At 36.4% G+C, this 15,082-nt stretch overlaps 1 protein-coding gene and 1 long non-coding RNA gene across 2 annotated transcripts; one reads left to right on the top strand and one right to left on the bottom strand.

The window, feature by feature from the left end:
* Positions 1 to 6,962: 6,962 nt before the first annotated feature.
* On the bottom strand, positions 6,963 to 8,154 carry LOC104108607 (vascular-related unknown protein 1-like). Its single transcript, XM_009617684.4, has 3 exons — positions 7,729 to 8,154; positions 7,354 to 7,410; positions 6,963 to 7,243 (listed from the first exon to the last, which is right to left on the bottom strand). The coding sequence occupies exons 1-3, from the start codon at positions 8,047 to 8,049 to the stop codon at positions 7,088 to 7,090; spliced, it is 534 nt and encodes a 177-aa protein (XP_009615979.1). The 5' UTR covers positions 8,050 to 8,154; the 3' UTR covers positions 6,963 to 7,087.
* Positions 8,155 to 8,872: 718 nt separating this feature from the next.
* On the top strand, positions 8,873 to 12,849 carry LOC138895105 (uncharacterized). The gene is made up of 2 exons (XR_011409304.1): positions 8,873 to 9,311; positions 12,551 to 12,849. It is a non-coding gene; the product is annotated as an uncharacterized lncRNA (long non-coding RNA).
* The last annotated feature ends 2,233 nt before the right edge of the window (positions 12,850 to 15,082 follow it).

Raw genomic sequence — 15,082 nt, 5'->3', positions numbered from 1 at the left:
GTGCGAATATTGGGACAACTTCATCGACCGCAGACATTTCTTTTGCGGATGGTTGCTCTCCGTAAACCGTTTTGATCCATCTCGGTGTAGGGAATTTCAATGTCTGATGTAGTGTCTAGGGCACTGCTCTCATGTTGAGAATCCATGGCTTCCCGAATAGAGCGTTGTATCTTATATCTCCTTCGATCACGTAGAATTTTGTTTCCTGAACGGTTCTGGTAGTGTTTATCGGCAGGGTTATCTCCCCTTTAGAGGTCTCACATGCCATGTTAAATCCATTTAAAACTCGGACTACAGGCACAATTTGGTCTTGTAGACCCAGTTATTCCACGACCCTCGATCTGATGATATTGGCCGAGCTACCTGGATCAATCAACATACGCTTAACTCAAGATTTATTTTTGAGTACATATATTACCAACGCATCGTTGTATGGTTACACGGTGTCTTTAGCGTCCTCTTCATTTAAAGATACGGTCCCTCCGATACATAATCTCGAGTCCATTTTTCCCTTGGAATGGACCATTTTGTGCGCTTTAATATCGGCCCCTAGGGGACTTCAACCCCACCAATGATCATGTTAATGACGTGCTGAGTTTCCTCTTGCTCGGTCTATTTTTTAGAATTCCTATTCCTGAAGTGAATTTTTGCTCGATCACTTAGAAACTCTCGGAGGTGTCCGTTGTTGAATAACCGGGCTACTTCCTCTCCCAGTTGTCGACAGTCTTCGGTTCTTTGGCCGTGAGTGCCATGATATTTACACATTAGGTTGGGGTCCATTTGAGTAGGATCGAATTGTAATGGTCGAGGCCACTTAGTTTCTTTAATGCGTCCGATGGCTGATACGATGGCGGCAACGTCGACGTTGAAGTTGTACTCTGATAACCTTGGTGATTCCTTAGACCCGATGGGTCTGTCAAAACTGCTTTTCCTCATGAGTCCCCGATTATTATGACCTTGGTCACTTCTTCTTTCACTTCTCACAGTGTTGCGTCCGAACCCATTAACATTCGATCTCCATTGTATGGTTGATACCGGTATCTATTCGATCTTGGTTCACGATCAATGTATCTACTGGATCTGTCACTAGCTCTGACGGGATAAACAAACTCGGAAGGGCTCCCGAGCTGATCGTCTTTGACCCTGATTTTTGATTGGTACCAGTTATGGATGTCGGCCCAAGTTTCCGCCAGGTATTCTATCAGATTATGCTTCAACTGTTGTGAAGCCAATGAGCTTCGGGGATTGAGTCCTCGTGTGAAGGCTTGAACGACCCAATCATCTGCGACCGGAGGCATATCTATCTGTTCCATTTGAAACCTCGATACGAATTCCCTGAGCATCTCGTTATATCTTTGCTTTACCTTGAAAAGGTTTGACTTCCTAGTCTTGACCTTAAGGGCCCCGGCGTGCACTTTTAGAAAGGCATCTGCAAGCATAGCAAATGAGTCAATAGAATTAGGGGGTAAGTTTTGATACCATATCATAGCTCCTTTCGACAAGGTCTCTCTGAACTTTTTCAGCAGAACGGATTCAATTTCATCATCCTCCAAGTTGTTTCCCTTGATGGCGCACGTATAAGAGGTCACATGTTCGTTTGGATTAGTTGTCCCATTATACTTCAAAATTTCAGGCACACAGAACTTCTTTGGGATCGACTTCGGAGCTGCGCTCGGAGGAAAAGGTTTTTGGACAAATTTTTTGCAATCTAGGCCCTTCAGAATCGATGATGCTCCCGGGATTTGGTCGACCCTAGAGTTATAGGTCTCCACTTTTTTGTGGTTGGATTCGATTTTCTTTTCTCCCGATTTCACCCGTTTTGTTAATTCCTCAAGCATCTTTATTATATCGGGGTTGGTCCCGAGTTTTGCATTACCCGGCCTTTCTGTGGCCGGTTCATTTCTGCGGGTGTTTTTCCGGGTCGATTCGGGCTCAACTCTGCTGGTGGCGCAACTTTGGTTCTACAACTGGGCTATCGCTGCCTGTTAAGCCTGTAACATTCCCAAGATCACGCGTAAGTTGATCCCATCACCTTCGCCATCGTGTGTACTTCGGGCTATCGACTAGGCTCCCTCGCGAATGCTGTTTTTTGGGTTAGTAGGCAGGTTTGCTTCGATAGACACTTGTGAGTTAGCATCGATCGGATCAACGACTGGGACTCCGTTGGGGTCAACAAGGGGCACCTCGTTACTGGGTACCACATTGTTGTTTTCGCCATGGTGGCCGGACTCAACATCCACGTTCAAATTGGCAGATTGGGAGTTCGACATTTTTAATTTTGACCTGAAATTAAATGCTCAAAGAACAAGCGTAAAATAGAGTGTGTTGTGGAAATTTGTATCAAATTGTCACTATTATCCTTAGTCTCACGGTGGACGCCAAACTGTTTAAAATAAAAAAAATAGATAACAATTAAATTTGTAAGTGGTTTTAAGGATGTGTGGGTTAATTCAATACAAACGATAAATTGCGTTAGATTAAACAGATAAAAGACATAATAAATTATCAAACCAATTAAGAGGAGTGATCCCCAGACTTAGTTATAACTTAATGAAGTGTCTGCCTTCGATCCCGGACTCACGTTACTGATGGATTGATGAATAAAAGTAAGTACTTTGAATAACAGAGAAAATAAGAGCATATTGCCTTGATATGCATGTTACAATGTCTAATGAATAATTAGACCCCCCTATTTATATAGTAGGAGAGTTTTACCCTAAGTACAATTCAATATAAGGTAAAAAATTTCTATTTGACTAATCACCGGTTTTCTGTCGATAGTGCCGAGATTCACACCGTGACATTCGGCTGGTCACAGATATTACTGCCTTTGTTGGTCATGCTTGATTATCTGGTAATGCTCTCTGAGGCCTTTGGGATTCGAACCGAACCTGGGGTCGTGGCCCCGATACTCTCGAGGGCAGGGTTTTGCTCGGACCCCGGCTCGAGGGGCTCCTTCCCTCGATTCCGGTTCCTTACCATCACGTCTTTTGCTACGTTTACTTCATCAAAAATCGAGGCATCCCATGGGCTCGGTTTCACCCGTATACAAATTTAACTAAAACAGATACTTTAATTAAATACTAAGTCTCAAAACGATCCATTGTTAATGACTGTTATTTTCGTTGTACATGCCTTTTACTTTCTTTCCTTGAAAAAATGGGGATAAGAAGATATCTATATTATATTAAAATCACGAAGGCCCTTAGTGATGTCGTTCGTCTGTTTTACTCTTTAAAAATAGAGTTTACATTGGATAAAATAGTAATTTAGTTATTTTTCTAATATGTAGGAATGCTCATTTAATTATTTTCCTTATATGTAGGAATACTCATTTAATTATTTTTCTAATATTAGGGACTACAAAATCAACTAAATTTTATATATTACATTCTTCCTTATGTGGATTACATAGAAAAATTTAATATTTAGAACTTCAAAAATATTAACATTTTATTCTATATAAATTTTTACACTTAAATTATATATAAATAGCAAGAAAAGGAAAGAATTAAAAATGCTAACCAAATAGGACGTAACCACTTGGTATTTAGAAGTTTATCCCTTTGAACAGATGCCAAGAATTCAATCAAAAAAGAAAGAGGATGTATGACGTTCTTGGAAGATGATGGAGTAACTTTTTTTATGTTTTGATTTAGGTGAAACTCTTTTATATACTAAAATACTTTAAAATATACAAAATTATTTCTCACTCATTTGATTTTCTTACAATTTGACAAAAGAATTTTTATTCGATAAAATATAATTATAATCGATTAATTAAAATTTGGTATGAGCTAATATTAAGAATTTAAATCAATAAAATATAATTATGTTTTATTGCTGAAAATAAATAATTAAGTATTTGGAATATCTAATTAGCAAAAACATTAATTTTATTATTTTTCAAATTCATCATAGAAGTAAAACTATCTTCAGGTTGACAAAAATCTTGGCTTAAATAGATATATTTCAATCAAAAAGACCACCGATGATGAAATAAATTAAAAAATAAAGTCGAATCAATTATAATATAGTATTAAAAGTTAACTTGGTTAAAATTCAAAATAGAAGTAATAAGAATGAAATAATAAGTATTCAAAATAAGTTGACATTTATTATTTTATTTTATTTTCCATCTATTCCAATAAATAGCCCTCTAAAGTTTTTTTTTATACGTAATAAGTTATTGATTGTAAAATACACATTCAGTATTAGTCAGTTTTAGAGCTTCCGTCGTTACTTAATTATTCATTTTTTTCCTATAAACTATATGACCTAGCCGGTCATTCCAATAGTTCTAAAAGAAAGATATAATTTTTTAATTAGTGTTAATTTGATGATTGTTTGAAGAATTATAATAAAAATACATAACGATTTAGATCATGTTAGATTTAATATTATGTCACAAAAATGACTACAATATTTGTAAGTTTACCCTAAAAGATATGTCCTTCAAATTAATATAAAATATATGTGCTCAATTATTTTACGTGTGAACCAGTTTCTTTTAAAAACTATATGACGACCCTCTTATTTCAAATCTCTAAAAAAATATAATTATTTTTACTGATGGCCTTTTGAAGAATCATAATAAAAATATATAATAAATATCGAAATTTAATTATCAAAAATAGATATATCAATCGCTTTAGATTCAATATCATGTTACAGGAATTACTACAATTTTCGTAAGGTTTTTTCAAAAGATTTGACCTTCAAATTAAGAAGAAATACGTGTTCTCCAGTCGAAATGTATATCGATCATTTTACCTTTTAAAATAATTTTTATAATTGTTATAAAACTTATTATTTTCAAATATAACGACAAGTGGAGTTAATCAATATTAGAATTATTTAAATACTAATTTCACTTGAATAATGATACGTCGTATACTCTTTCAAATATAATTCTGAGTCATTCTTCGATGTATTTTACTAGCTTACTTTCGTATTCTTTTTGAATCTCTTTTCTCATTTTTAGAGCACTTTGATTTTGTGTTCATCTGAATTCATGGATTATTAGTTGTTCGCTATATGTGTGAAGTTTTATCTACTATTTATGTTTTTAATGACTATATGTACTACTGAAACTGAAAATGAAGCATGCAAATTTTATTTATTAAAAGTGGTATAAATTTTAAGTTGAATTATTAACTGATGATTGAGGATTTCTATGAGACGTTGTTTTCTTAATTGAGTTAATTATATGTACAATGTCAATATTAATGACTATTGTCAGGAACTTATACTTTTATTTCATAACTCAAGCACTCATTGAGATAGGATACACGCGCGACGCGCGTACCCTATTTTTTTTATTTATTATATTGAACGTAAAATTCTTATTGGATAAAAATTATAATTATAATTAAAAATTTAAAACTTGGGATGAGCTATTATTAAGATTTGAATCAACAAAAAAAATCTCTTTAACGTTAGGAGCAATCTTAATTAACCAAAAAAGTCTTTGATTTAACTAATTTGCGAAAAATCCAAGTCATCCTTTTCAAAATTTATAATATAGTAGTAAGAGTCAAACTGTTAAAAATGCATACATTAAAAACAATAAGAATTAAACATTAGAAGAAAAAATATATTCTAAGTTAGTTGCCATTAATTAAATTTTTTTTTTGGTATTCGTTCAAATAAATGACAACTCCTTATACTTTTCTATGTACAAAGTTACTTATTTTAAAATATTAACTTAGTGTAGACATTTTAAAACTTATCATTTGATAACTTGATTTACATGTTCTTTTTTTTTTTTTTTTTTATAAAGGCGCCTGGGGGCGCTGACTTACATGTTCTCCATATACACATATTTTACTGATTGACGCTAACCACACGTGCAACGCACATACACTAAAGCTAGTTATAATAAGTGACGTCAACCGGAAGAAAATATACTTTGTTCTCTTTATCTACTAAATATTATGACTTACATAAAAAAAAAAGTCGTTTATTTGTCGTATTTACGGTTAATGACGCGATAATTTTTTTTTTCTCACCAAATAGTGTTTAGTCTGAATTTTTAATTAAGACTAGCAAATCAAATATAGTAGTTTCACATTAAGTACCCCATTTTCTCCTTTAATAACGCCAAAGTTGTATCAGAAAAATTATTATTGGAATATGCTTGAAAGTTGTTTTCCCTAGTCCAGTAATTTCGTAAGTAAATAAGAAGTTTTAATAGAAATAAATACAAGAGAATTTCGTTGTTACTTGAATATTTAACATTTTGTAATATTTGTAGCCGGTACACGCTAGTCTCACTAATCCTAATTTGCCCCACATATGACCCATCAAATGAGAAGTGCTTCCTATAAAAGTTTGTCAAATTATCCTTTTTAATTAATATTTTCTTAAGAAACATAAAAAAAAACTAACATGACAAGAAAATATGGAACAAAGAAGCTATAGTTTTTGGTATTAGATAACTGTGAGAATTATAGCATATATAATATCATAAAACTCATACTTTATTTTAAAATTAAGGTATTTATTATGATAATTAAATGCGTCTATAAAGATCACAATAGTTATATGAAGTTTGATAAAGTTGATTTCACCAACAAGGATTATGGTGGAGTACTGGTAAATACTCCTTCATCTTTAACCAGAGTCTCTGGTTTGAGCCATAGGTTTGGAGTCGTTTTTGTTATGGAGCACTTTACCCCAATGTGAAACAAAAAAAGATAAAGTTGATTCCGACTAATTTGGCATTGAGGAATAATTGATTGATCTTTTATGTTTACATGAATTACTTATGAAAAATGATCATTAAATATTTTGTATTTACCAAAGAGAAACTGCGTATATTTGATCCGAAACAGAGAGTTCGTCAATAAAAAAACGTAAGGAATTGTGTAATTTTTCTCTAATATAACACATTTCATTAAATATTTGGAACCTTCCTGCTGTCCAATAACTAACACATGTGCAAGAAAAGAACTAAGTACCACTTTCACAATTATGTTTTTATTAATCTTTTTGCCAGTTTTTTCATATAATACATTCCTTTCCCTAGAAATAACAGAAAATGATATTTTTTACATGGAGAGAGATGAATGAATTAAGGAGATGATCAGCCTCGATAGTTGACTAACATGGACAAAGGCACTAAACAGAGTCCCTTTTTCTTCAGGTCCTTATAGCTATTGTTTTTTCCATCAAAACACACACTATTTCTTTCTACAGTTTGCATTTCTTCATCTTGCGTAGAACCACTTTCAATATTTCCCTAAACAATAAACAAAGACCAAAAACAAATTTTCAGTTTCATTTTGCTCATAAAAAAAGATTCATGCTCATTATTTAATAATTAGCATGGAGAGGAGAACGTAACGTTACCAGGAAATTTCCATCTGCTCTTCGGTAATTGATGTCCATCTGCTTAAAACTACTTACCTATTAACATCAAGCAAGATAAATATTATGGAAGCTCAACAACAACAATAAAAAATTCAGCGTAATCCCACAAATGGGGTCTTGGGAGGGTAGTATACATGTACACAACTTTACCCCTACCTTCAAAAAATAGAGATGACGTTTCCGATAGGCCCTCGGCTCAAGCAATATTTTGTGTACTCTACTTAAGTTTTAGTTGGAAAAGCTATCTGGTACCGATACCCATGGTTGATGCGATATAATAGTCAATATGCGTTCAAGTTGATGCGAATATTACTGATATAAGAAAAAATGATTTAAAGAAAGTGTGATGATTACCTTAGGGCTGTTGACAGGCGAGCTAGCAGTGTCTTCTAAATCAGGATCAGAGATTTTCTTGTTCCTTGGTTTCTTCAAATTCAATTTCTTAAGAAAAGGTGAGCCACCCATAGGAGAATTATATGAATTCAAGACTTGATTATTGGTACTGTTACAATTCTTCCAATTAACAGCATGAGAAGCAGCATCAGACAACAAAGAAGGGCTACCAAAACTATCATTCTCAGAACAAGAGCTATTTTCCCTGTTATTATTTTCCATTGAAAAGTCCTCCAAATAAGTTGTCCATCCACTCTCTTCTTGTACATATGAACCATCCATTATTTCCTAGCTAGTGAATATAGAGGAACCAAAGTTAATTTTCTCTTAAGTGCAATTTGGAGAATTTGATGACTTGCAGGATAAGGGAAGATAGCTTATTACGGAGTATAATTTATAAATAATTGAAAACATGTACAGGGAAGAAAAGGGGACTCATATGTGGAATCTTGGTGTGGGACCAGGTGGGGGAAGTTAAGAAAGTATTATCAACAGTTTCAATTATAGTAATAAAAATAATTACTGTATACCCAATACATTTCCGCGGTGTGGGGTAATGTGTACATAGACCTCGTATACCTCGTGGAGGTAGATACTGTTTCCGATAGACACTCGACTCATAAAAGCAAATCTCTTCAATAAGGTTTAATTTGAAATAGTAGGTTAATTATTATTTTTATCATGTGGTTATAAGTTAATATTTATCATAAAAATATACCTATAATTACCTTACAGAAGATTAATTATACATATTTCTTTAATATTATCATCATTATATAAAACTTAAACTCAAAACACAAAAATAAAAGCGGGAAGTGCAGAAAGGAAATTAAATTTCAAGGAAGATAGAGGATAATAGTTGACCTTGTTAGTTCAAGTGGTATTTCCTACTAAATTAATTGAAGGAAAAGCCCTTTTTTCTTTGGTCACCCACTTTGTCTCAACAGAAAGGTATTAATGCCGTTGTGACTTTTTGTTCTTCAATTACTATTATATTCATATTTCTTGAACTTTTTTTGCAGTTGGTGAACGCATTAAATAAATTACTTTGGGTACAGGTGCATGAACTAATTCAAATGTGCTTTAGAGGTGTCAGTACTGCAATTATTCTTCATTTGAGCTCACAAAATTGGCAGTTTTGGCCAACCATATATGTGTATTTTCTTAATTCGTTTAGGATACTTTAATTTAAGACTAGAATAACTTAGCCAAGTGGAATATCTATTAGCTTACGGTGGATGGTTATTGAAAAGGGAAGTCAGGTAGTGCCGGTGGAGGTGGGATTTTGAGGGATCACCTGGGGCATATGATCTATCTTGGCTGCACCACTAATAACTCAGTTGAGGTGTAAGCTATTAAAATTGGACTGAAATGGTGTATTGATCATGATTTCAATAAATTAATATTGGAATCTGACTCTCTTCTTGTGATCAAAATGATCAAAAAGGAAATTTTCCCTTCTTGGCAGACCAAAGAGGACATCAATGATATTCACTCCACGCTATCTGAAGGTCACTTCCAGTTTAATCACTCTTTCAGAGAAGGTAATATCCCTGCAGATTTCTTAACATGAAAAAAAGACTTCTTTCTTCCGGTGGCGAAGTCGCATGGTCACAAGGGTGGTTAACTGACCATCCTTCGTCGAAAAATTGCACTGTGTAAATAGGTAAAATATTACGTTTTAGAGCTATATAACACATATTGAACACCATTTGTCGGGAATTTTTTTTCACTTCTTTCAAATTTAAATACCCTTGAAAAATTTTCTAGTTTCGCCACTGCTTTCTTCACTGAGGCTATAAACTTACTAGGAAAGATTATAGCCACAATGAAGAATGCTGAGAAGAGTCGAACAAACTTCAGAATCAAGATGAGAAAAAGCACGTTCATTTTTTATCTTGGCTGAATAATTCACTGGTTGCACTAAGTCCGGTACTTAGTCTTTATTTTTGGGCGCTCAATTTGTACTAGGAGAAACCCTCATCTTTCTGCTTTTATTTTTGGGATGAGTCAAATTGTACGAATGTGTAACGACCCGATCGGTTGTTTTGAGTTCTACCGTGTCATTCAGCGGTTTGAGGCCTTGAGTAGTTTCACTTCATGTATTATGACTTGCACGTGTGGTCGGAATTGAATTTCGGGAAGTTCGGAGTTATTCGGAGGAAAAATTCTCATTTCAGAAGTTTAAGTTGGAAGAATTGACTAAGGTTTAACTTTTGAGTAAACAACCTCGGAATCGGGGTTTGAAAGTTACAATAGGTTCGTATAATGATTTTGGAGTTGAGCGTATGTCCGGATCGGGATTTGAAAGTTACAATAGGTTCGTATAATGATTTTGGAGTTGAGCGTATGTCCGGATCGGGGTTTGGATGACCTGGAGCGTTTCAATGCTTATTATGAAAAGTTGACATTTTGGAAGAGTTTCATAAATTTGGGTTGAAGTGTATTTTAATGTTATCGATGTACGTTTGGGATTCCGAGTATGGAAATAGCATCATATGGTAATTATGGTCGTAGGAACACGTCCGGATGTGGATTTGGAGGTCCGTAGGTTATTTCGGTGTCATTTGGCGAAAGTTGGAAATTTGAAGGGTTTTGGGAAGTTTGACCGGGAGTGGACCTTTTGATATCGGGTTCAGATTCCGATTTCGAAAGTTGGAGTAGGCCCGTAATGTCAAATGTGACTTATGTGCAAAACCTGAGGTCAATCGGACGTGATTTGATAGGTTTCGGCATCGGATGTGGAAGTTAGAAGTTCAATAGTTCATTAGGCTTGCATCGATGCGCAATTCGTAGTTTTGATAATATTTGGTATGATTTGAGGCCTCGAGCAGGTCTGTGTTATGTAATGGGACGGGTTGGTGTGATTAGACGGGGTCCTGAGGGCCTTGGGTGTGTTTCGAGGTGGTTTCGGACCAAATTTGGATGGAAAGTTGTTGCTGGTTTGTTGGTGCTGGTGTTGTCTTTCGCGAACGCGGGAGAAGTGACGCGTTCACGAAGAAGGATTTCTGGGCTAGTGGATTTTGCACTACGTGAACGCGAATATGGGCTTGCGAACGTGTAGGTGGGCGTGGCAATGCTTCACGAACGCGGAGGCCCAACCGCGAACGCGAAGAGGAGATGAGGGAAACAGGGCAGGAGGCCTTTGGCCTACGCGAACGCGACTGGGGAATCACGAACGCGGAGGGTGAGGGGCAGTGGCTATCGCGAAAGCGGGAAGGCCACCGCGAACACGAAGAATAGATTTTTGGTCGAGGGTTGTTTGGCCTTCGCGATCGCGAGGGTCATTCCATGATCGCGAAGAGGAAGGAACTAGGCAGTGGGTTATATTTCGGGGACTTATCCCATTTCTCTCACAGTTTCATTTGGTTGGGTGATTTTTGAAGAGCTTCAAGGGGAGATTTTCATCAATGCAACACAAGGTAAGTGGTTCCCACATATTGCAAGTTAAATATTTGGATTATATATAGATTTTAATATGGAAATTCATGGAAAATTAGTGAAAATTTGAGATTTTGGTAGAAAATCTAGAAATTGGTATTTTTGAATTTTGACCACGAATTTGGGAATGGAATTGGGAATAAATTATATATTTGAGTTAGTAATGTTATGGATAATATTTATCTTCGAAATTTTTTGGAATCCGGGCACGTGGTCCCGATGGTTGATTTTTATCGAATTTTCAAGCGAAGTTGTGAATTTGTTTAAATTAATTGATTATGGGTATTAAAGTATATTTTGATTCGTTTGCACCTTATTTGACTTGTTTTGGATCGACGGGCATCAGTTTGAGGTGTTAGAAAGGCTTTGGAGCCAATTATGGAACTTTAGAGCGAGGTAAGTCTCCTGTTTAACTCTGTGAGGGGAAAACTACCCCTATGTGATGTAATTGTTATGTGTTACTTATTGCGAGGGCTACGTATGCACAAGGTGACGAGAGTCCGTACGTGACTATATTCATGCTATTGTCCGAGTAGGTTTAGGTTCACACTATGTTATAATTGTACTATAAGGGTTATTTTTGCTAGTTTAATTCCTTTATTTCATATTACAACTTGAGACCAGACTTGCGTAGAGCGATAGACTTGCTTTTGTAGAGATTTGACGGGCTTCATGACTAGCCGTGGAATAATTATACTCCTTATACGAATTTCTCCCGTACTATATGTTTTCATTGAAAGGTTTTCCTTAAAAATTTATAACTCACACGTCTATTCGTGAGTGGAGTCAATGACCTATTAAATCTTCATATTCTAATGGGATCAGGTCGTTCGCCCTGGCAGGATTATATACCACACTCTCATGAGAGCGGGACATTCGCCTCGACAGTATAATAGATGCATCTATGGTGCGTACTGTTCGACTCTCGGCAGTTCATAGATTATGATGGGATCGGGTCGTACACCTCGATATTTCTATAATATACTCTCATGGAATCGTGCGTAATATCTTACATGAAGTCAGTGTATCTATAAGTCTTCCCGATTTGAATTATGATGACCTATCTTGTGAGGTCCATTATATATTTATGCTCCAGTTGAGGAGGTGATTGCTAATTGAGAGCTTGAGCCTATCATAACTAGGAGGATCGTATCATGTATTTTCACTTATTTATTTTGTTTGTTTACTCTGACCTATATCTGCTTACTTCTTATTATAATTGTCTTATTGGAAGTGTCGATGTCGACCCCTCATCACTACTTCTCTTGGGTTAGGCTAGATACTTACTGGGTACACGTTGATTTACGTACTCATGCTACACTTGCTGTACATTTTTGTGTAGGTATATATATGTTTGGTGGCCTTTTGAGTGTAGAGACGCGGATGTTGCGGGGACTTACCATGAGCTGCATTTCATGTTACGATCCGTAGCCTGCAAAGTCTCCATCAGAGCTATTTATATTATCATATCTAATTTGTATAACAGACAGATGTTGTATTTTATTACATTTCCTAGTTGATACTCATGCACTTGTGACACCGGATTTTGGGGGTTCCTAAGGGTGGTTAATCATTGTAATTCGTGTAAATATCATTATTTACCCTGTAAGTTCTACTTCATACTATTTAGTTAAATGAGAATTTTTATTTCAAAATACTAAAATGAGTAATTAGGTTAATCATTCACAGTTGGCTCACGGCCTTTAGTGGATTTTAGGCCGTGACAACTTGATACAAGAGTGTTAGGTTCACTTAGGTCTCACAAGTCATGAGCAAGTCTAGTAGAGTCTTGCGGATCGGTACTGATACATATGTACTTATATTCGAGAGGCTACCGAGCTGTTAGGACTACTTTCCTTCTTGATTCCTTGTCGTGCGATTTGATTGTTGTGAGGCTTATGCCTTTATTTCCTTCCTACTCATTCTTATACGAAGTTTAGCATCGTTTGTGTCAATTGGGCATCAGGGAGTTGCAGTGGTACTACAGACGTGGAGCAGGATGTTCCTCCCTGCGCATTCGAGCAAGTTAGTATCGTCTTCTTGCGGAATGATGTTCTATCATTTCAGCTCAGTAGCTGTATTTTTGATGGTTTCGAGGCTACGTGCAGATTGATATGATGTTTAGATGTGTTATCACATAGTGTTGGTGCAATGGTAGGGTGCTTGTCTATGTGTCGAGGTAGTGAATGATTTTAAAGGAGGAATTCTCGGTACATGATTTAGGGGTTCAGGATTTAAATCCAGTAGAGGAAAGACAATCGTTCTTTGAATGCTCAGGCTTTAGTTGATGGAGTAGCGAGACTTGGTATTCCCAAGTGTGGTGGAATTCTCATTTTGATGTGGTGTCGTCGTTCTTGTTGGAACACATTAAGGTTCGCCGGTGTTATGGTCTTTTTTTATTCTTGGCCTTCGGGGCAGGGTGTTGTGAAATAGTGCCTGAGGAGCGGTTGTCAGAGATTGTAGTGTGTAGAGGTTCAGAATTGAATTGGTATTTATAATATTGATGGGTCGAGAAAGATGATGTTCTAGGAGGTTTAGAGTTGGTAGCAACTCATTTGTTCAGGTGCATGTATGGATTGATTTGGGCAAATATTCGGGCAACGAAGTATGAGGAAGGGCATGGCGGGAGGTGTCTCGCGGTGGTTGAATTACTAGCATGTCAAGTATGAAAAGCGAAAGTCGAGAAGTTGCTTAAAGGAGAGGGTTTAACCAGAGTGAGAGAGTAGCATATGTGTTCGGTGGTAGGATAGCCACACGCCTTGAGGAAAGTTTAGTGCAATGTGGGAATTCATGGTGGACAGTGACTAGGTCCACGGATTTTATTTGGATGCAACATGACTTCGAGTTTGGAATGTATTGTTGTACTTTCAGTTGATGTCAGTGGGGAAGGAGGAATCTCGGTGGGTTCCAGGGTTATGCAATTGTAGCTTCAAGCTAAGTGGGGGAGCCCCGCCGTCTACGATTGGATTGCATGGTTGTCTACTTATGCGATTTCTGGTTATCGGTGTATTGGTAGGTTATTACGACTAAGGAAAGAAAATATCAGTGGTAATTCGAGCAAAGGATTTGAGGAATGTGTGCTACGTTTGGCCTTATCGATTCATGCTCGGGTTTTGGGAAGACTCGGAGTTTATGCTTCGTATAGATGTGATGTACAAGGAAAGTGATTCAGCCGAGTGCTTCTTGAGAGGGTGTTCATGTGCTAGCAGATCCTTGGAGTTGATTATATTCGGGACCAATGGGTGACTCTCAACAAAGGTCCTAATGGATTCAAAATTTAAGTGCGGTGCCTAAGAATTTCGAGCCCATGGTATGGTTAAGTATCGAGATTTTGCAATGGATTATGAGAGGGACTCGGAGTGTTCTATGTTATCATCGGTCTGTGGTGCAGCATTGGAGAAATGGGAGAAAATAACTTTGTATTCATAGAGGGATTATCAAAAGGGGTGTATCGGTTGAAAATGCTATCGTGCACACGAGGAGGGTACGAGATGGTTCGTGAGTTTTGATACGACGTGGTCTCATGAATTGGGTCACTCAGGATTAGTGCGGATCGAGTTCGTTATGTTTTGAATTGAGCCATTATTATTATGTTTAAGGCAAGTCAAGCGTGAAATTAAAGAAGTTGGTTCGATTAACAATAGTTAAATTGGCATGATGGCGGCGATGATCAGTTCCTTCAGCGTGTTAAGTTATGTAGGTAATTTATGGCGGTACATGCGAGGCTTGGCGACCGCCGTAATTTGATTTATTTGGAGGTATTTGATTATAATGGCATGTTATGTGTAGATGGATCCCGAAACAAATTCTGGTGGTTTAGACCACAACTTGAGGTTTGTATTTTCTGCGGTTATGGGAATTCAATCGCGTGTTG

Source organism: Nicotiana tomentosiformis, chromosome 7, assembly GCF_000390325.3.
Source record: "Nicotiana tomentosiformis chromosome 7, ASM39032v3, whole genome shotgun sequence".
Classification (NCBI taxonomy): Eukaryota; Viridiplantae; Streptophyta; class Magnoliopsida; order Solanales; family Solanaceae; genus Nicotiana; species Nicotiana tomentosiformis.
The sequence above is the reverse complement of the archived record's forward strand: the minus strand, read 5'-3'. Positions and strand labels throughout refer to the sequence as shown.

Excerpts from the sequence above, each read along its gene's own strand:
- LOC104108607 (XM_009617684.4), bottom strand. The coding sequence starts at position 8,049 with ATGGATGGTTCATATGTACAAGAAGAGAGTGGATGGACAACTTATTTG. Across the intron at positions 7,411-7,728 it reads CGCCTGTCAACAGCCCTAAG|GTAAGTAGTTTTAAGCAGAT; the intron begins GTAATCATCACA and ends TGATGTTAATAG. Across the intron at positions 7,244-7,353 it reads GAGCAGATGGAAATTTCCTG|GGAAATATTGAAAGTGGTTC; the intron begins GTAACGTTACGT and ends TTTATTGTTTAG.